Source organism: Clavispora lusitaniae (assembly GCF_014636115.1).
Source record: "Clavispora lusitaniae strain FDAARGOS_655 chromosome Unknown tig00000105_pilon, whole genome shotgun sequence".
NCBI classification, from domain to species: Eukaryota; Fungi; Ascomycota; class Pichiomycetes; order Serinales; family Metschnikowiaceae; genus Clavispora; species Clavispora lusitaniae.
Genome location: NW_027093978.1, coordinates 1,015,571 through 1,040,620, shown reverse-complemented (window position 1 = coordinate 1,040,620; position 25,050 = coordinate 1,015,571). Strand labels below are relative to the sequence as shown.

General features: G+C 46.6%; 10 protein-coding genes across 10 annotated transcripts; 4 read left to right on the top strand and 6 right to left on the bottom strand. All coding sequences in view use genetic code 12, as the record gives it.

Annotated features, from left to right (window-relative positions):
- Window positions 1-154: 154 nt before the first annotated feature.
- On the bottom strand, window positions 155-617 carry FOB63_003490 (uncharacterized protein; the record flags this gene model as incomplete). Its single annotated transcript, XM_066102327.1, has 2 exons — window positions 155-442; window positions 588-617. The coding sequence occupies 2 exons, from the start codon at window positions 615-617 to the stop codon at window positions 155-157; spliced, it is 318 nt and encodes a 105-aa protein (XP_065958347.1).
- A 2,783-nt stretch (window positions 618-3,400) lies between these two features.
- On the bottom strand, window positions 3,401-4,111 carry FOB63_003489 (phosphatidylinositol N-acetylglucosaminyltransferase; the record flags this gene model as incomplete). The annotated part of the gene is made up of 1 exon (XM_002615385.1): window positions 3,401-4,111. One exon carries the CDS (start codon window positions 4,109-4,111, stop codon window positions 3,401-3,403), a length of 711 nt encoding a protein of 236 aa, XP_002615431.1.
- A 170-nt stretch (window positions 4,112-4,281) lies between these two features.
- On the bottom strand, window positions 4,282-6,192 carry FOB63_003488 (transcription factor TFIIIB subunit; the record flags this gene model as incomplete). Its single annotated transcript, XM_002615386.2, has 1 exon — window positions 4,282-6,192. The coding sequence occupies one exon, from the start codon at window positions 6,190-6,192 to the stop codon at window positions 4,282-4,284; it is 1,911 nt and encodes a 636-aa protein (XP_002615432.2).
- Window positions 6,193-6,998: 806 nt separating this feature from the next.
- Window positions 6,999-8,102, top strand: FOB63_003487 (uncharacterized protein; the record flags this gene model as incomplete). The annotated part of the gene is made up of 1 exon (XM_002615387.2): window positions 6,999-8,102. The coding sequence occupies one exon, from the start codon at window positions 6,999-7,001 to the stop codon at window positions 8,100-8,102; it is 1,104 nt and encodes a 367-aa protein (XP_002615433.2).
- A 1,755-nt stretch (window positions 8,103-9,857) lies between these two features.
- Window positions 9,858-12,245, top strand: HDA1 (histone deacetylase; the record flags this gene model as incomplete). Its single annotated transcript, XM_002615388.2, has 1 exon — window positions 9,858-12,245. The coding sequence occupies one exon, from the start codon at window positions 9,858-9,860 to the stop codon at window positions 12,243-12,245; it is 2,388 nt and encodes a 795-aa protein (XP_002615434.2).
- An 887-nt stretch (window positions 12,246-13,132) lies between these two features.
- PRK1 (serine/threonine protein kinase) lies at window positions 13,133-15,226 on the bottom strand (the record flags this gene model as incomplete). The annotated part of the gene is made up of 1 exon (XM_002615390.1): window positions 13,133-15,226. The coding sequence occupies one exon, from the start codon at window positions 15,224-15,226 to the stop codon at window positions 13,133-13,135; it is 2,094 nt and encodes a 697-aa protein (XP_002615436.1).
- A 1,325-nt stretch (window positions 15,227-16,551) lies between these two features.
- On the top strand, window positions 16,552-17,991 carry FOB63_003484 (rRNA (cytosine-C5-)-methyltransferase; the record flags this gene model as incomplete). The annotated part of the gene is made up of 1 exon (XM_002615391.1): window positions 16,552-17,991. The coding sequence occupies one exon, from the start codon at window positions 16,552-16,554 to the stop codon at window positions 17,989-17,991; it is 1,440 nt and encodes a 479-aa protein (XP_002615437.1).
- A 444-nt stretch (window positions 17,992-18,435) lies between these two features.
- Window positions 18,436-19,557, bottom strand: LYS12 (homoisocitrate dehydrogenase; the record flags this gene model as incomplete). The annotated part of the gene is made up of 1 exon (XM_066102326.1): window positions 18,436-19,557. One exon carries the CDS (start codon window positions 19,555-19,557, stop codon window positions 18,436-18,438), a length of 1,122 nt encoding a protein of 373 aa, XP_065958346.1.
- A 1,441-nt stretch (window positions 19,558-20,998) lies between these two features.
- On the bottom strand, window positions 20,999-22,807 carry FOB63_003482 (nucleobase cation symporter-1 family protein; the record flags this gene model as incomplete). The annotated part of the gene is made up of 1 exon (XM_002615393.1): window positions 20,999-22,807. One exon carries the CDS (start codon window positions 22,805-22,807, stop codon window positions 20,999-21,001), a length of 1,809 nt encoding a protein of 602 aa, XP_002615439.1.
- Window positions 22,808-23,657: 850 nt separating this feature from the next.
- MGE1 (Mge1p) lies at window positions 23,658-24,383 on the top strand (the record flags this gene model as incomplete). Its single annotated transcript, XM_002615394.1, has 1 exon — window positions 23,658-24,383. The coding sequence occupies one exon, from the start codon at window positions 23,658-23,660 to the stop codon at window positions 24,381-24,383; it is 726 nt and encodes a 241-aa protein (XP_002615440.1).
- Between the last annotated feature and the right edge of the window lie 667 nt (window positions 24,384-25,050).

The following is a 25,050-nucleotide window of genomic DNA, read 5'->3' as shown; positions in this document are numbered from 1 at the left end:
CACACTGGATTCGATATCGGAAGGCGCCCCAAAGAGTGGGGTTAAAAAACGAAAAGGGAAAACGACTTGAGGGATATAAAGACGGCACCGGGCTGGCGAAAGAAATGGTGGGAAACGAAAACACCAGTACACCAATAAGCAGGTGGATACGTCTTTAACAAACGGATAGATGGGCCGCTCTGATGTTTGGCGGAAATAACAAAATAATGAGGTGTTCAACTTTCTTTCGCGTGTTGATAAAAATGTTTACAAGGCTACGAAAGCGGATGCAGGGGCACTGCACACAGTACCGCTTAAATATGTCAATGGGGGCAGATGACAAGGTAAAGTAACGGGCGTTAAAAAACTCAACCAATTGTTCTGCACTGTTTGACTTGTTGTGCTTCGAAATGTGAGATGGAATTTTTTTTTCTTTTCTTTCCATCTTTGGCTTGCTTTGGTGCTTTGGGTTCGCAATCTACACATCCACTATTCGCTACGGACCCAAGGTTTCCCGTCTCTATTATTTTCGTCCAAGACTTGTCGTGTCTTTTTTTTTCCCGTCTGGAGCCCTAAGCTGTGGCCCATAACCATAGCTAATAGTAAACACGAGTTAGACCCATACACCAGGCTAACATTTAGGTATGCACCCGTACACCAGTTACTGCGAATGCAGGCAATTCCGCTTTTGGGTCTCCATTAAGCTTTTGTTACTGCAAAGCTGAAACTCGAGCCATTACAATAAGATCACCATCAAGATCCTTGGAGTTCGAGACGGTCATTTATATCACGAAAGACTGCAGGTAATACCATCATATTTTTGTCGCTTCTGTGCTGACTAAATGAGAATAAATTAGCGTACAAGAAAGAAGGTATTGGGTTTAAATTAAGGTTGCAGCAATGCCGATGTGGCTATTCTAGTAGCTTGAGTTTGCGGATCCGAATTCTTGTCTAAACCATCGAAATTCTAAAAGAAAGTAACGAAGTATGGAAGATGAAGATTGAAGAACTTAAGAAATGAAGCATTGACGTGTTGAAGTATTGAAGTAACGAAGTAGGGAAGATGAAGATTGAAGAATTGAAGTAAGGAAGTATTGAAGTATTGAAGCATTGAAGTATTGAAGTAACAAAGTAACGAAGTATGGATGAGATTGAGAAATGAAACATTGAAGTGTTGAAGGATTGGCAGGCCATGACGCTTCATCAATCTAAAAAAAAAGTAAATATCCAGCTCAACACTGCTCCTATTATATCTACTCGTTCCCCACTCAGCTATTGGTGTCAAACTACAACACAGTATTTGCTGATTCATGGGTTGGTGCTTAACTTTTATGGCCGATCTATCAGAAACCGATATACAACTAAGTGGATGATATGACTTTGCATTGTTATAGGTGCTGGTAGTAAGTCATAATACGTTTGCTTCGTATGGAAATAGTATGAGCAGTCCTTATTATTTGCTACCCAGTCTAGTAAAGCTAGTTTTTGTAGTAGATCAGTAAACTTGAATACCACTTATATAATGTTTATAATAGTATCATTACTTATTTCTTATATATATGAGGATCCAATATTCAGACTTGAGGTTCGCATCAACATCGTACCTGAATGAATACCAATACATGATCCACAACAGATAATCAGATATCAAATGTGTAGCATTGATATTATTGATACCAACAATGGTATATCTGTAGTAGATGGCGCATTATAAACTCCAAGCATCATTGTATTTCTTCTTATGTCACATCTTAACATTACGACACATGTTCAGCTATTGCTTTATAAACAGTTTGCTCAAGAAGGTTGAGCTAAGACAGAATAAATATAGTTTACATTTGGCAAAGAGTGTACGTTCCAAATAACAAACATAGACACAAGAGTCCCATCATATTGGAAACGAGAATGGAATATAGGCTCTCAGCACCGAATTTACCATACATGCATGAATTTTCTTCCAAAAGAAATACAGACATGGAAACATAGTAATACTTCCAAAGTTTCTGCTTTTCAACAACCACGATTTCTCAACAGAATACGATAATTTGAAATCATCAATGTATGGAGTTAGAAAGAGGGAAATAGGATTAATAGCCGATGTCATCGCCATTACTTGAATGAGACTTCAGCATAAACCAAACGGAAAAGCTGGCAGTACAATATTTTCGACGTTGCACCGTCATTGCAGAAACCAATAATGATTTGCATTTCATCATAATCTGTCAACAGTTACAACATCAGTGCTTTCACAAACTGCCAACGGAGTCATCTCAGAATTTTGTAGCCAAACGAGAACCGCCAGCCCATTAGTAGAAAAAACCACCGAAAAAAGAAAATCGACATTTCAAACAAATAAGCCATTCATAGCTTCCTCTTGTGCTACCTATTCACGTGCCTGGCTATATCAGCCGCATCGGGCAAGAAACCCGTGCCCCACAAATGCTTCAACTTTTAGTTCCGTGTTTTTCCGCTCGGGGGTCTACCTCCGAGAAAAACGGCGTCTCATGTTGGCGCCTCCGGTTCTACCTGCAGGACACAGAAGGATAGCGAGACTCGGACTATTATAGGGTGATTGATTTCTTTTGCGTTGCTCCGAAATGCTAAAAACCCCACATCCAGCCACTGGCAAGCCGCAGCGTTCTGCTATTTCCTCGAGATTTTCGCAAATCAACTCCGCCACCTTTTCCGATTTTCCGCCTTCTCCCACCATTATCCACTGGCAAGATGGCCGTTGGAGTCACGGCCTGCACACAAGCCATGACTCCCCATAAGCACATAACTTGAATCATGCCATGCTACTGCTTCCGAAAAAAAATACCTCGACTGCGCAATCAGGCGGCAGATTGTGCGTTTGCATCAGAGACTCATAGTCGCGTGCCGGAAATAATCGGGAGGCGTGTCGGAAGACCCAGACGTTGTAGGGATATGTATAAATACTCTGGAGCTGGCCCGAACATAGCAAAACTATATCAATCACCTTTTTCCTCACAATGTTCGTTCAAAGATTAGCTTCTCCATTAGCCATGTCCACGTTGTCTCCACACACCTCCAAGATTCTTTTAAGTGTCGCCTTATACTTGGGTGCCAGTTTGCTGGTTGCCTCTTTGGCCGAAAAGAAAAAGTTTGCTCACGTTTTCAAGCAGCTTGGCCAGTAGAGGATTGGTTTGACAATATCAACAATTTAGGGTTAGGTTTATTATACAATATCAGGTTAATATCGGTGTTTTGTTGTAGGGATGCATTTTTGATGCTCGTAGAGATGTGATTTCTGGCCACTCAGCCCAGTTGTTCTTACGTCCCTTATCGTGTCTATGTCGTATTATGGCGTTACTTTGTCAAAACGGGCATCGGAGTGCATCTCCGAAGACCTGGACCCACTAGTTCGGACTCAAACATCCGAACCGAGACCGCTTGCAGATACCTATTCGTGCAAATGCTGCACCTCCTTCAAACCGTATCCTGGAATGTGTCTAAAGTGGCGTCTCTGATCACCATAGAGAATTTTTCGGCTATGTCTCCAGACCTGAATTAGAATGTCCTTCCGTGGGAGAAAATTCGGAAACACCACATTGACGCCGTTGCCTTCGTCACTGCTATTACTCTTCGCCTTTGTCAAAATGCACATGTAAAAGATGACCTGGCCATAACCATGGAACCCCTCGTGAATGACAAGGTCGATGATGTTCGAGAGAGGAATGAACTCCTTGTTACTGCGGCGGTTCAAAAACCTCCACCTGGATTTGCTGCTGAGCTGCACTCCCAAGTTTGCCATGACAACCATGCTGTCTGAGGGTTCCTGCAACAGCAAAAGGGCTGCAGCAATGACACCTATCAAAAGCGTCACAATGCATTCGACGTGTTGCGAATATCCGCCTTGGATAAACCATAGTATGTACTGATGCAACAAGACACTGGACCAGCCGGGTTGTTGAAAGAAACTCCAGAGTTTCCATTCGAAGGCGCCCGACACGCCTGCAACTGCCTTCGGCACAAGGAATGCCAAAAGAACCGTGGCCAAGGGAGTACGCACATATGTCAAAAATAGCGAAGGGTGTTTCTTGACTGTGAAGGTCACCACACGGTTGTGTTCGTCTGGCGACACTTCAAGGGAGTAGTTCTTAGCAGAAGACATGTAGGCTCATAAAGGAGGGACAAGGAAGTTAGGAAAACAAACAGAAACAGCCGTGCTGGCGCAGTCAGAAGTGAAGTGTCTAGCAGTATCGCACACTGACTCATGTTGTGTGAAGTCAAAAATCAGCGCGCGCAGGCCACTGTCTGCAGTATTCTCAACATATCGATAGCCTAACCTGCAGCACGCTCCAATTCTTCTCTGGTCTTTTTGACATCTTCGATAGATCCCACCACCGTTTCGTTTTTGCGGAACTCGCGTTGTCTTTCCGTTCTTGTCATAGGCTTGGCGCCTGTTCTGATTTCGATTTCTCTCTTTCTGCTGGCCTCCAAATCCTCCTTGATGGCCCTCTCGCGCTCCATGTTGATCTCCTCCATGTGTCTCTCGTGGTCCTTTTTGAGCTCTTGCATTTCCCGCTCGTGCTCCTCCACGTTCTTGAGCTTGATATTGGATGCAGCCGATTGGAACTCGCGGATGTCTGCGGGCAACTTGCGCCGCAACGCCAATTCGACGAGCTCTGGGTTTTTCTTCTCTTCTAAAATGAACTTGCGCTTCACTTGTCTCCGCGTGCGATACGGGAACAACTGTGCAATGAACGTAAAGTCTGTCCCCCACGTACTCAACGCTTTGTAGAGTTGGATTACTTCTTCGTCTGTCCACGCATCTGTGTGTGCCGATTTCGTGTACGAGTTGGAGGTGATTGGGTTTTCAAACGGGTTTTCTAGTGTCACGTTTCTGTTTTGTGTGAGCGTGGCTGGCCGCTGCCCGCCTACAATCATCGACTCCAGCCGCACCAGAATCTTGTTGTCAATGATTTCCACTTGCACACCCGTGCCTTGGTTTGCTTCCTCGGGAGCGTCAAAGTCAAAGCCTTTGTGCTTTTCTTCGTCGAGCTCGAACTCGTGGTTTCCGTCAAGCAACACCTTTCGGTACGCCTCCTCGTACGATATACGCATGGACTTTGCCATCTCGCGCGCTTCCCGCCGAAGTTGTCTTTTCTGGGCGATTTTCGCCTTGGCTTCCATTGCCATCTTGTAGTTTTCACTCACAGACCCAATAGGCAAAAGCGGCTTACATAAATCGCTCATGCGGAGTTGGTCCGGCTGGAACTTGACCTTTGCATAATAAGGCTCGTCGCCGGGCATGATCTTGTGGGGGATTTGCGACACCTCCGATATTTCTGTCACCAAGTCTGGAGGCGCCACAGGTAGGTCGTCGTAACCCTCAACGTCCGGGGACGCGCGGAACTTGCGGAGCTTCTGTGTCTCGGGATCGAGTCCAACCACAATCGCCTCACCGTTGTGCGCTGGTCCGGCTGTAGTGGAAGGGTTAGAGTTTCTCTGCGATCCCGAATCTGACCCGATCTCATCCTGCTCGTTGAGAACAGCGCCCGCCGACGGAACCAGAATCACAGAAGCACGCGCGGCCCGTTTGTGGGCGCGTGCCAGCGACGACGCACGCCGTTTGGTGGGTTTTCCCACTGGAATCGAAATGGCAACCGGCGCCGCGCCCAGATCCTCGTCCAAGCCGCCTGGAGCTACAGAGATAGAACCGGAGCGCCGCGAAATCGTCAGGAGCCGCCGCGGGCCCGCCACAGACGACCGGCGGTGCTGGCGCGGTTCTTGCGGCTGTTTGAAAATGTCGTTGTCTCCGTACTCGTCGTGGTCGCCCAGGTCCGACGACTCCGCGTCTTCCACGGCCAACTCTGCTGCCGCGCTGGCGTCCCGTGGGTCAACGTCCATCTCCGGGCCGGGACTGGCGCGTTTGGCAGTTTTTTCGATCGAATAGGACAGAAGCGGAGACACAATTTTCCCGCCGTCAATTGCCGCCAGGGGCTGTGTCGCTGGCGTAGGAGGCACATAAGTGTTTTCCCCTGCGGAAGCAACAAAAGAGCTTGTGTTTTGGCTTTGTTCCGGCGGCTCAGAAACATTTGGCGCCAGCTCGTTCGTTTGGGTGGACTGAGACGCCTGGGAGGGCGGCGGACTTGCTTGCAAGGCCGCAGAAGACGCGAGCGATGGCACCCGACGCGCTTTCTTCTTGACTTTGGGCACAAAGTGCGACGACTTTTTGACAACGCTACTCATGAAGAAAAGAAGAGTAGTAGGGATGAGTAAACAAGAAAGGCCATGTGCAGGAGATAAGAAGAGACGGGAACCACAAGGCAAGAAGAACAAAGGAAGACATAAAGGAGAAAATAAAAAAGGCCACTGTAACAACTGAAGCAAGAGCGGAAATAATGACGGAAATAATGACGGAAATGCAATGACGGAAATGCATTCAATTAGTAGAGGAAGACAGTTCTGAACCGTATAAGACATAAAACTCGACGTGTCCAAAATGCAACATGTCAATAATAACAAGAATTCGACATGCAGATGGCATGAAGTTCGAAGATGAAAGACCGACTCCTGGAGATAATTATACACGTTTTCGACAGAGATTGTACTGACCAGTGGAGGCATGTATTATGCAGGACAGTAATAAATGCCAGCAGTAGTAAATGCCAGCAGTAGTAAATGCCAGCAGTAGTAAATGTAAGCAGTAGTGCAAGCCTGTTAGAAGCGATCAGCCTGCAATAATTGAGTTCGTTGAGAGCTTACATGTTTCAAAATGCAAACAAAATGACGGATTTAGTATACGGTATGGTCTCAGAAATGAAGCAATGCATCAACCATTGAAAGCCTGGTTTTACTTACTCTCTGAATTCCTAAATTTAATATGTCTCTCTCAAAACATTAAAGAAAACGTCTCTCAGACCTGTTTAATGAAGATACCTGCGTTCAAGTCATCCACTATTAGAAACGTTATTAGACACCTGGTGTTATATGCACACCAACATCTACACTTATCCATCCATCATCATCATCTCCTGCACATAATCCAAGTCAACATGTCTTCTTCTTTTCTCCGTTCGTGGCTGGCCCCAGCAGATACATGGACGCTTTCTTTGCGGCGTTTCGAAGGCGCCTCTGGCGCTGCCATAGCTGTATCCACAAGCAGCGGCGGCTTAACGCTTCTTTCCGCGGAGTTAAGCCCAGTTGGAAGTATTTCCGCCCATGAAGCCAGCATCTCCGGCATCACCAAAGTGGACGAGCTGACGCTTGCGTCGTCCTCTTCAGATGGCGTGAAGGTATGGGACTTGAGACAGGCCAGTTCGAAGCCGCAGTTTTCGCTCAGCAGCGCCCGCAAATCCAATTTTTTGTCGATTGCCTGTTCAGGCACCACGCTAGCAGCCGGAACAGAGTTGGCGGGCCAAGACGCAGAGCTCTATGTTTGGGACTTGCGCAACACGGAGTCGCCTTTGCGCTTGTTTGCCGACTCCCACCACGACGATATCTCCAGCGTCAATTTCCACCAAAGCTTACCGTATGTGGTGTCTGGATGCACAGACGGGAATGTTCTTGTGCAGAAACTCGACGAACCTGACGAGGACGAGGCATTGCACCAGGTGATTCCGTTTGCATCGGTGCATTCGTGCTCTTTTCTGAAGCCCAACCGTATTTCCGTACTTTCGCATATGGAGACACTTGCGTTCTTCGAACTCAACAGCACAGACTATGAGACGCACGAGGAGCCTCCTGCTCACGAATTGGGCGACGTACGCGCTATTTGGCCCGACTGCGAGTATGTGGTGGACATTTACCAAGACTACGCAGCGTTTGGGGCCAATCTGCGCAATTCGCTTAGTATTGTGCCTTTTGATGCGGCGACAGAAAAGTTTGATCTTGGACGGCGCGTGGCTTTTCCAGATGCACATGGCTCGGAGGTGGTTCGTGACGTTCTTCTTTGGGGCGAAACGGTATATTCTGCTGGTGAAGATGGCCTAGTCAAGGCTTGGAGGATGCCGGAAGACACAGAAGACAAAGAGACAAAGAACCGGGATAAAAAGAGAAAGGAACAGGAGAAGCACCGCAGGAAACAAGGACTCAGAAGCAAGAACGGTGAGAAACGCGAGAAACTGGATCGTAAAGCCAACCGCTTCAAGCCATACTAGTAGAACGTATCGACCGAGGGAATAGAGAGAGGAAAAAGTTAGAGAGGAAACAGTTATACCGTTATCTAATCAGGACGTTCAAATTGGGCACTGTAATTTTAATCAAGAATCCGGAATACAAATAGAATAGAGCCTAATTTTTTCAACCGCAAGCGTTACTGAATACAGTGATTGCCTTTATTATGAAGCCTACTTGATAGATCAACTATCTGTAAGTGACGAGTATTGATGGTGCAATCCACGGTATTAGAAATACAACAATTTTTTCGAGAGTGCAATTCAAGTAGGATGGATTTGCATCTGGCTCGTGTAGTTTTTGTATTAATTGTCAACCAAGGTGCAATAAAATGGTAAGTGTCAATTTAAGTTTACAAAGGATTTACTACACCAATAGAATGAATAACTTGCTCAGAACGCCTCGATCTTTCCTATTTTCAGTAAGCAAATTCACAGGAGTTTTAGTATGTTACCGTAAGTCACTAGTTTCATTTTCAATCTTTGAAGAGATCTTCACTTTCAGAAAATGTGTCAATCGCAAACGGACATTCACCCACTAGACAATTTTGCTTCCTCTCAATGGACATTTCTATAAGTTAGGATGGAGCGAATAATGACATAAATAAGTTAGATGCCTATTTGGAAACAGTTTTTCAGCTTTTACTCCAGTTTGATCTGGGTCCTTTAACTGTGAATGAAGCGGGGAGGTTCTTGAAAGTACGGGACTTTCAAGCAAACACGCATGCTTCGGCTCCTCGTTTTTGACGACGTCCAATCGAGAGAATGATAAAATTGCCTTCTCCAACACTTAATTATGAGATTGTGTCACATTGCTTATCTTTAGAAATTCTTCAAATAAACATACACTGTGAGGCATTCCGATAAACATCTGTACTTTGAGTAACTTTAAATTTTCATCTTAGTGGAGCTTAATCGAAGGATTACAAGAGCGTTCATATTGTGCTGAAGATAAAATGACTTAGCGACCGACTTCCACCCATACTTGACTTGGGGGGCTTTCATCTTATCTCAAAGGAGATAAAATGGATAACCAACTTGGGTGAATTTTTTCTAATCTCTTTAGATAGTAAATATAAATAGTCCTCTTTCAAGTTTATATATATAAATATATCCCCACCCATGGTGAGTATATATTGCCTAAGGCTGGAATTGAACCAACATTAGATGCATATGAGGCATGTCCTAACCATGTTGACGCCCGATCGAAACTAACTTCTTTACTCTGTCTTAAGTATCCTAGCGAATTACCTTTATCAAATACTATAATGCTTCAGGTGTTACTATAAGTATGGGACATTGGTAATAAAAATTCATTTTGCTCTTTATATCTTGCAATACAAAATGGACTCTATCTTCAACCTTATATATATGGTGCATTACGTATAGTCTCTGAGGATCCTACTAAGACATACTTATATCTGTTGGTTTCCTCCTCCATTGTAAGATCTTTATAATTATTAATAAATGACTTAATATACTTCTAATTATTAATAAATGATTTAATATACTTCTAATTATTAATAAATGATTTAATATCCTTCTAATTATTAATAAATGATTTAATATCGTTCTAATAAAGAAATCTTTTATTATTTATTCTATTTTAATTTCCAAAAATCAGTCTGTCCATACTAACATCCGCCAATATATACTGTAGTGTATCTGGCCGTTATGCACACTATATTTGCCTAGACTAGCATAAGTGCGCTCAACGGAAAAGCGCGCAAGTCAACGACAATGGAGCCCCATCCAAAAGAAAATAGCGATATCCAAACGGAAAATATGGGGCCAGCAGATAGCGATCGGGTCGAAAACGAAGGCGCAAACGGCTCTGCGCCCGCAGACAGCGCAACCACGGAACCAGAAATCGCGGTGAAGACCGAGAGCGAAAACACAATCGAACAGAAGATAAACCATGCCAATGCCCTGGCCGAAAACGGCAGCGACGGCCAGAACGAAAACGGCAACGACGACCAGAACGAAAACGGCAACGGAAACGGCAACGAAAACGAAAACGGGAAAGACGCACAGAGCCAGAGCCAGAACAGCCTAAAGAGAAGACACAGCGACGACAACGGCACCAAGCGGCGGCGGCAGGAGCCTCTTGTGGTTGTTCCGCCCAAGAAACCTGCTCTTTTCTACAGCCCGCTCAAAACGGGGCTCGTGTACGACGTTCGCATGCGGTACCACGCCAAAATCTTCACTCTGTATTTCGAGTACATCGACCCACATCCGGAAGACCCCCGGCGGATCTACAGAATCTACAAGAAGCTTGCCGAGGCAGGGCTCATCCAGGACAGCACGCTTGCGGGCGCCGACGAACTTGGCCCGCTCATCTGCAAGATTCCCATTCGAGAGGCCACCGCAGAAGAGATTTTGCAGGTGCACACCGAGAAGCATCTCCAGTTCATAGCGGCCACAGAGGACATGACCCGAGCGCAGCTCCTCGACGAGACGGAAAAGGGCGACTCCATCTACGTCAACAACGACTCTTTCCTTCTGGCCAAGTTGTCGTGTGGCGGAGCCATCGAAGCATGCAAGGCGGTGGTCGAGGGCCACGTCAAGAACGCCATGGCCATTGTGCGGCCACCCGGCCACCACGCCGAGCCCGACGCGCCGGGCGGCTTTTGTCTTTTCAGCAACGTCGCTGTCGCCGCCAAAAACATGCTCCGGGCATATCCCGAGTCGGTGCGGCGCATAGCCATAGTGGACTGGGACATCCATCACGGCAACGGCACGCAGCGCGCCTTCTACGACGACCCGCGTGTGCTCTACGTGCTGCTTCACCGGTACGAGAACGGCCGTTTCTACCCGGGAACAAAGTTTGGCGGAGCAGACCAGACGGGCTCGGGCAAAGGCGCCGGGTTTTCGCTCAACATCCCGTGGCCCAGCGCCGGCGTCGGCGACGCCGACTATGTCTATGCGTTCCGCCGCGTGGTTCTCCCTGTTCTCTGCGAGTTTGACCCGGACTTGGTCATTGTCAGTGCTGGTTTCGACGCTGCTGCCGGCGACTTGATTGGCCAGTGCCACGTGACCCCGGCCGGCTACGGCCACATGACCCATATGCTCAAAGGCGTTGCTCGCGGCAAACTAGCGGTGGTTTTGGAAGGTGGTTACAATCTCGAGTCGATCAGTGCGAGCGCAGTGGGCGTGGCCAAAGTGCTAGTGGGCGAGCCGCCCGAAGAACCGGTGCGCGCGCTCCCGCGCGCCGACGTGATAGAGACCATTGGCGCCGTCGTTCGCGCGCACGCGCCCTTCTGGCAGTGCATGCGCGCAGGCGCCGCCGCACACGTTTTGGCCGACGTGCCCGAGTCTGCGGGCGCGGGCGACGCGGCGGCTGAGCCCGTGCGCACTCTCGCCGAGCCCGTGCGGGCGCATCAGGCGGCCGAGCTTTTCGCCCGCCACGGCTTTGTGCCGTTACCCGTTTTGCCCGACGGCTTTTCCGAAATGCCCCCACATGCAGACGAGCTTGTTCTTGCAAGCCCGGACATTGCAGACTGTCCGACAGTGATGGTGTGCGTGCACGATCCGCCTGAAGTGTGGGCAGACGTCAACGCCGTGTCCGGGACGATCGAAAGCGGCCTGTCTGTCATTCTTGAACATCCGTTGGCGCGGATCATGGCGCGGATGCTGGCAGAACTGGACGAGAAAATCGGCTACATTGACATTTGCATTCCGGAAGGCTATGGCGTGTTTGCGCAGGAGCTCCTCTTGTGGGTGTGGGACAACTACGTGAGCTATTTCTCGGCAAAGAAGGCTCTTTTCGTTGGCTACGGCGACGCCCACCAGGCAGTTGTTCATTTGCTCGCGAAAAGACCCGCCAACGAGCTCCGTGAAGTTGTGCGGGCGTCTGTGGCATTTGTAAATGCGCTGCCGCTCAAACCGTTGGTACCAGTCATGGACGAGTCCATGGTGGACTGGTACTACCAAAACTCACTCATTTTTGCCAGCCGTACGAACACATGCTGGGCCGGTGCCAAAGACGAAGACAAGAGGCCGCGAAAAAAGTTTGGCCGTGTATTGAAGGCGGCCGGCGATGGTTTGTGGGAAGTTATCCATGAGCGGTTTGATGAGGGGGTGGACTTTCTTTTGGATCTGGTCGGAGACTTTTCTGACTCAGAATAATTCTTGCTTAATTGCATTTCACTCTCCTTCTATCGTTTAATATAGGACGGTATCATGGAATAGTCTCGAATAGACTTGATGTCCATGATGGATAGACCCATGCGTTGAACGTTCATTATTTTCGTCCTGTTCTGTTTGCTTCCTTCGATAATTTACCAAAATAACTTGTCGATTTGTCTTTAAGCATACGCCTGCTTCAGAATAAAACCACCGCTGAAATGAGTCCTGTTTCCAATCTTTCTTCATGAACACATGTGGATCCAATGCGAATGTTCGAGGTTCTGCTATCTTGACTTTGGTATTTGGATCACCTTTATGGATTCTTCGGCTGAATATCAAATCACACAATGCTCCTTTTTACCCTCTCATGTCAGTTATGGAAATTCCATGCCGCACCAAGTGAGGCGAAAATAAGGCAAATATACATAGAATGATGTATTGGCAGGAACTTTGAAAGACATTGTGGAAATTTATACGTTTTTCCACTCATATTTTGTCTTTTGCTGCTCGTATCCTTTGCCACTTTACACTCGGAAGCAGCAAAGTTCAATAGCTAATACAATCTAGACTTACTTTCACTTGAACATGAAACGGCTTCTTCCAGCTTACTTCAAATACAATCACTTCTTGGTCGAAGGAGTCAAAAACTCTTAGTCTATGCGCAAGACGCTAAGCAATAATATAGCGTATTTATATTGTATTTCAATGCGATCTGAGCGAAGAGCGTAAGAAGACTACATGCTCTTCCAACATCACAAGATATGCGAAAGCGCCAATTTGCACTTTTATTGTATGGGTATGCACACTTGGATCCAATCTATCTGATAAACGAGACCTCTCACACCCGTATCCAGGATATGTTGTTCCTTCAATGAGACCGAGTCGGACTATACGTAGCTGGGAAACCGCCGCGCAAATTGTTTCTCGAGATCGTCCAAGTCCGGCATGGATATCTCGCTTGAAGTACTAAGCCGCCTAGTCTCAGCCGTGTCGAGCAACTTCAAGCGCAGAGGCTTCTTTGGTTTGGGTGGCGGTGCCTTCTTGGGGGCCAATGGCTTGCGTGTTTTCGTGCTTCCTCCCCCGGAAACATCTGTGTGACTCAAGCTGGGTGGACAGGGTGGTGGCTCGTGCTTTCTTGCAAGTGACCCATACTTGTGGCGAACACCAGCACCTTTAGCGTTATTTCCGGTCTTGTTTTCCACTTTATTGTTGAGTGTCTTCTCCACCTTGATTTCCTTCTGCTCATGTTTTTTCTCCGGTTCCGGGGTTTTAGACAGCTTCTTATCGAAATCATAGTAGGAAACTCTTGACAGTGGTCGTTCAAGAGATTCGTCACTTGTCGAGAGATCAGTGTTGTTGATGGCAGTAATGTCGTCTTGATCAGTATATTTACCATACCCGACTGCAGATTTTGGAACCTTCTTGTCACGATTGCTGAAGAGTTGTGATACACGCTTCTGTATTGATGACCTGCGTTTGAGCTCACTGCTAGTAGAACGGTAATTTTCCTGGCCTTGTTGGCTTGTTGACCGTTGTTTCCCACGATGGTCACCCAGTTCGACCCGCTGTGACTTTACAGACCCTCCTGTGCTGATGCGTCTTAAGCCATTCTTGAGTGATGCTTTGAGGGAGTTGCCCGTATCGTTACGTAAGGGTCCGTCCTTGGACCGCAAGAAATCCAAAGTACCTCTATCCAATTCCTCAGACTTGCGCATGTTGGTCAAATCATGGCTGGTGTCATGCACTTGCTGCTGGATAAGATCTTGTAAAGAGGCGGATGAGTCAGGAATAAGATACATTGACTTGGGCCGTGCCTTTCTGTCAGCAACCAGGACCGGTGACTTAATGACAGGCGCCGTTGGAGACTTAGAGGGAGGCGCAACTGGCGACTTGCCAGAAGGAACGCCAGCCATTTGCGGTATAGGCATAGTCTGAGCTTTTGGAGCAGCTGAAACCTTGACGACTGGCCGTTGCAGGCGAACAGCATGCGGAACCACCTCTGGCATTCTTGAGCCTTGCATCAGGCAGATCTCCTGAAGCAACTGAACAGCGTTTGGACGCCGGCGCGGGTCCGGGCGTAAGCAGCAGCGAATGATATTCTGAAGACGCTGGCTATACTGGGGCAGGCCAGGAAAACGAAGGGTGGTGTGGCATTGCAAAATCAGCCGCTCCAAGTCGTTCATAGTCTGGTGATGCGGCAGCTCAAACGGCGTGGTGTAATAACACAATTTGTAGATAAGAACACCCAATGCCCACACATCCAGCTTGTCATCAATGGGGAAACGGCCCACTTCAATCATTTCAGGTGCTCGATACTGAGGAGTCGTATGGCGCATAATGTCCTGGCGTGTGAGTTGGAGCTCGTCTGCGGTAGACGGAATGGGGATGTAACCAACAGCGGAACCAAAGTCACAGAGCTTGTAGGAGCCATCTGCATCGATCAAGACATTTTCAATTTTGATGTCGCGGTGAATCAATGGGGGAGTCAAGTGGTGGCACATGGCCACACCAGTAGTGACCTGGGCCGCAATGGACAAAACCTCGCGTTCCGTGAGACGATTTGTCAAGCGCTGGTTCATGAAGTCAATAAGCCCGTTTCCCGCGCAGTACTCCATCAACAACAACACCTCGTACTGTTGTGTTTGGTTTTGAGACTGTGCGCTTGCGTTTGAGCCTTGCGCTGGGTCGGACGTTAGAGGCAAGCGGGCAGCATGCGAATCAATATACGACACAATGTGGCTGTTTCCACGGAGCCGTTTCATGGCGTCCACCTCTTGGCGGAGAAGCGCAAGCTGTTGCTTGTTGGGCACCACCACACGTTTCAAACAGGCGGTGGAGGAGCCGTGGAACAGCGGCTCGATTTGGCACGTGTACACGTGGGCAAACCCACCCAGCGAGAGATACAGCGCTATGGTGACCCTGTGCGAGCCGACAGTGAGGCGCGTGCCTGGCGCAAAAGCATTTGGCGGAGGCTGGGGCATGGGGGTAAAGCGGAGATGTGTTCGAAACAGAAAGGTGGATAGAGTGTGGCACCAGTACCTCCGGGACGAGGCTGAGAAAATCAGGAATAGAAACAGGTGCGGAAATGGCTGCGAAAAGAGACGACAGAGAAGAAAGGAAGAAAGAAAAGGGAAGAGAAAGGAAAAAAGATGGAAAAAAGGAATAAGAAAAAAGAAAAAAAGAAGAGAAGAAGAAGAAGAAGAAGAAAGGAAGAAGAGGAAGATTAAGCAAAAAAAGGTTTGTTGTAGTCACTGCAATATGAACGTTCAAAAGAAAGTCTGAGAAGGAGAAAAGAGTGATTAAAAGTTTGAAAATGAGAAAGGAGTACCCCAGTATATATGCGAAAAAGAGAAACAAAGCAAACAATGGTAATAGAATTATTTTATATTCGTTGGCGACAGGCTTCAGTACTATTATGATTTGGAAGTTGATCTCGTTTGAATACAAATCATCAAAATCACAAAGATGATTTATCCGACAATTTTAACCTAGGAGACAGCACTTTGGTAAAATTAAGACGTGGGAAACCGATATGTTATAGTAATTTGCTTGGGATGTGACCGAGTTATATCTTGGATCGAAGGCTTCAAGTAAAATCTCATACATCATCATCCGATAGTTTCTGTCAGATGAATATCAAAACGAGATGGAGATCCAGGAAAAAGATTCATCTAACAACTGTGGGCTTACAGTTCACACTTTTAGCATACGTTAGCAATGCTAAATGTTTTTTTGAGAAGGGTCATGTTGCATCCTAATATTATCAATGGTATATCGATAGAAAAAGAGATTGAGACCCTATTCGTGGATCCTTGTCGTGAATAGTGGTCAATTCATGAAGGAGATCTGGATAATGACTTTTCCGTTAATTCATTGTTTGATAGACATAGCTTGCGTGACAGTCTGGTCGAGTACAGTTTACTTGGATAGCCGCTAAGCTCTACTGTTTTTACAGATTGGTGCCATGAGATCGCTACAATATTTCTAATGGTCTCTAGTACCTCTGCTAGGGGAAACAGAGAATAACACAAGGCAAAAGGGTCTTAAACAAAAAAAAAACAAGTACTTCGAATGCTATTCCCGAAACCATAACGGTTTATAGCCTTAGCAAACTTCGTTAATTTACCATTTCAATACCAGATTGAGATTGTACAAACCAGAAAAAATCAAATCAGGACTCCGTGTTCTGCAACGGAGAATGCAGAAAACAGGTAAGAGAATTTATTGCCTGTTTTTTTTTGGATAAAATAATACCCTGAATTTCTTGGGTCAGACTATCTTAGATTGGTTTGCATATTGTTTGGTGATGATTATGCTACTGTGTTTTACAGGTGATGAACCTGCATGCGGGCTCATCCCATCTACCACTATGAAACTCTACTTTGAAGCCGAAAAGTTTGTGAAAGAGGGAGATAGAGGGTTGAAAAACCGGATTTTCAATGCCAAACTTTCTAACTCTCCGAAACATGTGTACGCATTGGTCATTTCCACGCTCAAATACAAAGAGTACATTGAAGAGATTCTTCGCAAATCGAAGATCCAACAGCTGCCCGAAATAAAAAAGTTGAAGATGAAGGATCTGTTGTTGATGTTGATGATACATGACTTTTTGTTCAGCGCCAAAGGCAGAATTCAGCTGGGGAAGCATCCGATGAAAGAGGCGTTCTTGCTCAATAAGACAAGGCTACAAGCAGAACTCACGAAATTGAAATTGAAGCATAAAGTGACATCCGTCGAGAAGCTTCCCTTGAAAGAAGGCATTGATGAGGACGAAACGCCCGTGCGTTGGATCCGTATCAACACTATCAAAATCAACAGTGAACAATTCTTCAAGAAACATCTGTTCTTTTCCCAATTGGAGCCGGTGAGTTCCATTGCCGAAATTACCCAGCCAGGAGTAATCTACCATGATGAGCACATTCAAAATCTTTATGGGCTTCATCCACGAGAGAAGATCACGAGCACGCCGGCGTACCTTCAGGGAGAGATCATTATCCAAGATAGAGCATCTTGTTTTCCTGCGGAGATTCTTAACAATGACCCCAATGATGTGCATCTGGAAGTCATCGATGCATGTGCAGCTCCAGGAAATAAAACCACACATGCCGCTTCTTTCGTCGGACCGAAGGGCGTCGTTTATGCTTTTGAACGAGACAACCGCAGAGTGAAAGTGTTGAAGACCATGTGTGAAAAGGCTACAGGGAAAGCGAAGAAGAGTCTTATTCATCCGACTCATGCCGATTTCACCACGATTGCGCCCTCTGATTTTCCTTCTGTCACAGGCATGATTGTCGATCCAAGTTGCAGTGGATCGGGCATTTTCGGCCGAGCTATCGAAGATGCAAATTCCCAAGAGCAGGCACGAGAAGAAATCGACACGGAAAGACTCAACAAGCTAGCTGGTTTTCAGTTTAAGATCATGAAACATGCGTTGTCATTCCCAAAAGTTCATAAAGTTGTGTATTCGACATGCTCTATTCATCCGCATGAAAATGAAAGAGTTGTGGTTGATCTTCTCAGTGATGCGGAAATTCAGAAACAGGGCTGGAAACTTGAAAAGCGTCAGTTTGTGATTCCGTCCTGGGAACGGAGGGGCTGGGAACAAGAGTTTTCGTCCTTGTGTGACGGAGACAAGGAGAAATGTTTGGAAATGGCCGGTGGATGTGTGCGTTCTGTGCCCAAAGAAGATGGCGGAATTGGGTTTTTTGCTGCTTGCTTTGTCAGAGCTCCAGTAAAAGATCAATAATTGCATGTACAAGTAGACTAATAGATCAACACATTATTTGTATAAGACAATATTTGTATAGAATATCTCAGAAGTTACAAGACGATAGTTGCGTAAGTTCATGTAGTAACAATATTGGAAGAACTACAATCCAACACCGATATGTAAGGCTTTTGATGGTGCTATTTAATATTCAAGACATGTATGATGTTGGCTTTCAGTTTTCAGGTTTTGCATTGGACATATGATCTTGCAGTCTTGAAGTCCGACTAGTAAATTCGTTTAAATAGAGAGAGCATCAACTAGGGTGGTTTTCGAGATAAACCGGCAAATGTCAATGTTACTACTATAAAGCAAAACTACAATCAATCGACAAGCTATCTATTGGAGCAAATCAGGAAATACAGAACACCAACGCAACGAAAGTCAAAACTTCACAGTCTTCTTTCATACGGACGTTCTAGCCTAGAAGCGTCTGACAATGTCGTCCACCACCTCCTGGGTGGAAGAAGAACCGCCCAAGTCTGGGGTCTTGATTTTGTCCTCCAGCAAGTTGGCATCCACGGCCTCGTAGATCTTGGCCGCAGCCTCCTGGTAGCCCATGAACTCCAACATCAACGCAGTCGATCTGATGGTAGCGATCGGGTTGGAAATGCCCTTTCCTTCGATGTCAGGAGCAGAGCCGTGGCACGGTTCGCCAATGGCAAAAGAGTCGCCGACGTTTGCAGAAGGAACAACACCCAAAGAGCCCACCAAGGCCGCAGCGCCGTCACTCAAAATGTCACCGTACAAGTTGGGAGCCACCACCACGTCGAAAATCTCCGGTTCCCGGAACATACGGTACACCATGGAGTCGACAATCTGCTCCTTGTAGGCGATGGAGCTATAGTTCTTGTTGGAGTCGTACACTTTCTTGCACGTTTCCCGGAACAAGCCGTCGGACACAGACAAGACGTTGGACTTGTGGGTCACGGTGACCGAAGGTTCCGAATGGAGCGACTTGGCCGCCGACGCTTCGCGGATCGCCTGTCTCAGCAAGGCAATGTCATAGGCGACCTTGGCGATCCTGGCCGACGCGGTCTCGGTGATTCTTTTGATGGCCTCGGCCACCAAAGTGCCGTCTTCGCGTGTGTAGCTCTTTTCTTCCTTGATGTACAAGTCCTCGGTGTTTTCACGCACAATCACCATGTCCACGGGTCTGCCGATGCCTTCGACGGACTTGACGGGTCTGACGTTGGCGTACAAGCCCAATTTCTTGCGCAAGGCCACAATTGGCGACGAGTAACCGGCCACCTTCACTGTGGGAGACGAAACGGCTCCGAAAAGAGCGCCGTCACACTCGTTCTGCAACACGTCCACGGTCTCCTGGGGCAACGCCGTTCCGGTCTTCTGGAACAACTCGAAGCCGGCGTCCAAGTGGACAAAGTCAAACTGCAAGTCGAACTTGGCGGGCAAGTTTTCCAACACGGCGCGGCCTGCTGGAATGACCTCGCGGCCAATTCCGTCGCCGGGAATCAAGCCGATCTTCAATGTTTTCAAGGCGGGCGCAGACGAAGAAAAGGCGCGGCGGGCGTAGGAAGACAACATGGTTGGTTGGTTTTTGGTTTGGTTTTTGATTTTTCAAATTTTCTGTATTATCGCTTCAGAGTCATACAGGCCCGAAATCCGGGGCGCGCATGAGTCACCTGCGGCGTTTGGAGATAAGAGGCGCATCTCATGCGGCACAGGCATGAGTCAAGATTAGGATCCTGGCATTCATTGGTGATATCGGCTGGAATTGATGATAAGATGGATTGATAGTGAAGTGTTAGCAGATGTGTGAATTGTTCGTAGATGCGTGAATTGTTCGTAGATGTGAAGTGTTAGTATTATTAGTATTGTTAGTAGTATAATTAGTAGATGATAGTGAATTGTTAGTACTGCTAGTAGAATTGTTGGTACTGCTAGTAGAATTGTTGGTCCTGCTAGTAGAATTGTTGGTATTGTTAGTAGAATTTTTAGTAGATGTGTAAATTATTAGTATGGATAGTATTGTTAGTACTGTTAGTATTGATAGTATTGATATTGATCGTATTGATCGTATTGATCGTATTGATCGTATTGATCGTATTGATCGTATTGATCGTATTGATCGTATTGATCGTATTGATCGTATTGATCGTATTGATATTGATAGTATTGATAGTATTGATAGTATTGATAGTATTGATCGTATTGATATTGATAGTATTGATAGTATTGATAGTATTGATAGTATTGATAGTATTGTTAGTATTGATAGTATTGTTAGTATTGTTAGTACTGATATTGATAGTTCTGATATTGATAGTATTGATAATGATAGTATTGATATTGATGGTAGAAGTATCATTGATTAGTGAAATAGATGTTGTAGCTGGCACTGGAGTTCGTACTTGCAGTAGGGGATTGAGCGGCGAACTGGTTGGCTTAATTTCAACCATACAAATGAAAAGTACTGGTCTTGCTTGAATTGGATAAGTTACAGGCTTTTGGAAACTTGGTCAGTGCTCCTTCAATTACCACCAACGCCTTCTTCTCTCTTCTCATCAATTCACCATCTTGATGTTGTTGACGGAATGGTGACTTGGTTGTTGCGGTGGATACTGTTGAATGCCTTTCGACTGAAGTCGATGTCTGATTAGACAATGGGTAGATAGAACTGGAGACCATTTATTGCAGTATCCGAAGTCACGGAATAATTTACTGTTAGGACCTTTAGTATTACTCCAGCAAATTGAAGGAAAAGGCTGCTGTTAACCACGCAAATAAGTACGCTAGTAAGTATTAAATACGCAAGAATAAAGAATCTCTTTTTCTATTGCAAATCGTAGTGGTCCTTTTGCGAAAATGCAATTCCACCATTGTTTCATACCTTACTGTGTTTTTCTCCTCTAAATCATGGCCCTTTGATATCTTACAAGAGTCAATAATCAAACCTACTACTCTTCTTTTCGTCAAATAATAATTTCATTCTAAATCAATCTCAGTCTACTTTTCCAACCCAAACCTATTTTTTCAACACTCCACTCGAGTAAGCCTCGCTCTGTTCATATCCCTCGTGAACGATATGGCCCTGCAACTGCTCCTCAAAGTCCTCCACATCTTGGTACTCCTCAAACCAACCCTTCTCGAAAGGTTTGACCGAAGGCGTACCTTCAATAGGACTAAGGTAGCACAAGAAAGCGTACACCAAGCCGGCGGAGAAAAAACCCATGAAGAAGTTGATTCTGTACACCTTGATTGCGCCAATAGGAACCTTGTCTTCGCCCGACGTTGCGCCAACAAAACCAACAATGTTGGGCAAGATTCCGCAAATGTACGCCACGAGCGCTCTCCAGTTCAAACCGATCTTGTTGTACATGTAATAAGAGCGGATGCTTCTGTCCTCTGGAGCAAAGAGCGAGTACAAGTGGGTGAGCTTCAAGTAACCTCTTCTCACGTAGTAGTAGTCGCAACAAATGACACCAACAATGGACGAAAGGAAGACCGCATACGCCGACAAGTAGGTGGTGAATTTGGAGGAGCTCGACAACAAGTTCCACGGCTGGACAACCAAGGCTAAAAGAGCACAGAGGTACGAGCCTCTTCTGATGTTCATGTACTGCGGCAAGAGCGCCGTGACATCGGTACCGAAAGACAAAGAGTTGGCACTGATGTTGGTTCCCAATTGCGCAATGGCAAAGGCAAAGCCGAGGAAAAACACGCCGGCACGGCTGCCGCTGGAGTAGTCGTCCAAGAAGCGGCCCAAGACATCCAAGGGAGACCACAAGGTCTCGCCGTAAAGCACAGTGGAAGCGGAACTCACCAAAATGCCGATCAACGACGTGATGGAGAAACAGAGCGGGATGGAAACGGTTTGCACAACGTACTTCATGGAGAAGGTGGGCTTATCGGCAAAACGAGAAAAGTCCGGGGCGTTGGTGATCAACGTAGCAAAGTTGGCCAAGGCGTTCATGGTGGACTCGACGAAAACCCACGCAAACTTGGAGCCGTGGATCTTGGACTTTTCGTGGATCACAGGGCCCGCCCCGTGACACTTGACCAACGTCCACACCAAGAAAGCCACGCCTGCCACCGGAGCCACGTACGCCTTGAACGTGAACAAGTGTCTGATCTTGTGGGGCGGGAACCACAAGAAGGGCAAGGAGAACAACCAGAAGAGGAAAAACGACAAGAACTCGAACGTGGTGAGGTTCTTGTTGTGGATGCCGTTGGGCATGGTGTTCTGCAAGTTCTGGCCGAAGATGGCCCGCAACATGAGCCCGATACAAGGCCCGGCAGTCATGGCCTGGACAGAGTACCAGACGCAAGACATCACCACACGGTTGAGAACAGGCCAGATGGCAAAGAAAATGCCAAACGACGCTCTCACCGAGATGGGGAAAGAAATGTGGTTGACCACACCAATTCTGGCGGAAATAGACACAAAGATTCCACACAAGGTGTATCCGAGCCACACAGAAAGCCACGTCTGCCACCACGTCATGCCGTTCTGCACTCCCGTGGCCGCAATCATCCACGTGTTGATGTTGAACGAGTCGGCAATCCAGAAAAACACATAGTTGTACCACGACCACTGTCTTCTCGCCGCCTCGACGGGCCTCAAGTCATAGTTGAACAAGTACCGTTGAGCTGTGGTCAAGTCGTTGGGCTCGCTCACTTCGAGGGCCTCGAGAAATTTTCTCCACTTGCTTTTTTCGCTTTTTGAAATGCTGTCGCTGTCGCTGTTTCTGTCGACGGAAACGGTGTCCACAGACTCGCGGACATTGTACTTGGAAGAAACGGTCTTCCCGATATCCTGACGGTCCTCTTCCATGATCGCAATTTCGGCTTCTGAATTTTTTTCGGCTTGTGGATTTTTTCGGCCTCTGAAATTTTTTTCACCCAAACGCCTCTGGTTTTATAACACACCCAGTACTGCACTTTTTGACTCGGGTCAGCCCTGCCATCTCTCCACATGCATACAGTCTTGTTCATGTACCAAAAGTGTTGAAGCGCAAGCTTATCTGTCCCGATAGGAAGGGGGTGAGAATGAGAAAACCCCACGGCGCACCGCTGCGTTATCGGCCCCCGTCTTATCGGGACGCCTTATTGGGCTCTCGAACCGCTGTCTCACGCCCCAATTTTGTCCTTCCTGGAGGCTTAGATCGTTCTCTTTGTACTCGGCACCTTTGTTGCCCGGATCTCTTGGCTGCTGCCAGTTGCTCTCGGGGAACTCCGTCTTATCATAACGGTTGCTGCCAGATATGTTTGTGTGCAGGCCGACGATCCAAATGCCACTTGGCCCAGAGATAGAGCCGTTCGGCTAAAACAGAAGTGCCGCTAGAAAACACAAATGCAGGGTCTTGATTTTCTTATCTTGGGCGAGGCCAAGGCATTTCCGCGATTGTAAAGCTTTTGTCTCTGCGCCAATCAGAAACGCTGTGTTTGCATGTGGAATGTTCCCCTGCGACCAGATACGGCGCATGTCAAGATAAGCATTGTCTGCGGTGGCAGATTTGTCTAAATCTGACTCGGCTTGCTTTTTCAGTCTTGACTTTTTCCTCTTGTCGTGAAGTTGTCAGAAGGCAAATACCATGTCACAGTCCTGCACCCAGCATGAAAAGTTCTTCAGTGAGCATTCGGGCCTTTAGGAAAAAGAAACATAACGGAAGAAAAAGCCAACCATGCACAGAGCTTTTTACACAGCCGTAGCCAGAAACTCTGCTCGCTTGCCTGCGAGAAGCATCAGGCCCGTTTTGGCCGCTCCAAGAATCAGCCCTTTTGCGCTCAGATTCAACTCGACTAACGCCAAAGACCAGGAGCAAAAACCACAAGAAGAAAAGGAAGAAAAGGCAGAAACTACCGAGCAAAAGAGCGAAAACGGCGCCGAGGAAGCAAAACAGCAGGCCGAGGACCCTGTTGTCGCCGAGTTGAGAGAGGCGTTGTCCAAGAAAGACAAGGAATTGGCCGACATGAAGAACCATTACGCCAGAGCGGTGGCGGACTTCCGCAACTTGCAGGAAACCACAAAGAAAGAGATGCAAAAGGCCAGAGACTTTGCGTTGCAGAAGTTTGCCAAGGACTTGTTGGAGTCCTTGGACAATTTCACCTTGGCGTTGAACTCTGTCAAGGAAGAGACTTTGGAGACCAACGAGGAGGTGAAGAACTTGTTTGACGGTGTTTCCATGACCAAAAACGTGTTTGAGAAGACGTTGGCCAGACACGGAATCGAAAAGATCCATCCTATGGGCGAGCCTTTTGACCCCAACCAGCATGAGGCCACGTTTGAGATTCCTCAGCCAGACAAGGAGCCAGGAACCATTTTCCATGTCCAGCAGCCGGGCTACACTTTGAACAAGCGTGTTTTGAGACCGGCAAAGGTTGGTTTGGTCAAGGGTGTCGACAACTAGCACAGATGTATATAGTGCCATGTATATAGCTAATGAGATGCATGATAGAACTGATATAACTCAACCAGAAGATACTGAACTTCTATAAATGCGGGCAGTAGTTGGGAATTGGTGAAAAGCATGGAACAAGATGAAGCTAAAACGATAGAATTGCGAAGACTAAGATACTTGCTAAACAGTCTAGTCTTGAACCCTACACTCTTAAACGCTAGTCTGAGCTTTCAAACTGAGAATACTAAGCAGAATGCGCTCGTATTATCCGATAATCATGATCTTTCAAATAAACCTGGATCAAGTTATTTTCATACAAGTTATTATCGCTTACAGTCTACAATTTTTATTCATACAGTCTTTACAGTTTTTATTCATACCAAACACGAAAAATTAATTAAACCGAATGGGAAAACTATTTAAACCAAACAGGAAAATTAATTCAAACCAAACAACGAAATTTAAATGAGCTAGTATAGAACTTTGTGACCTGCCACTAATTATTCTTTGAGGCGTTCTAGGGGATTTTGATAGCCGTGTATACAAGTTGTTAACAATAGGGATTATATAATCACCCCTAGTTACATGACTAAGCTACAGACCTATATAAACCTTCCAAATTCCTGAGAATTCGAAAAGTAAATAACTATTCTTTTTTTATGTGTTTATCACAGTC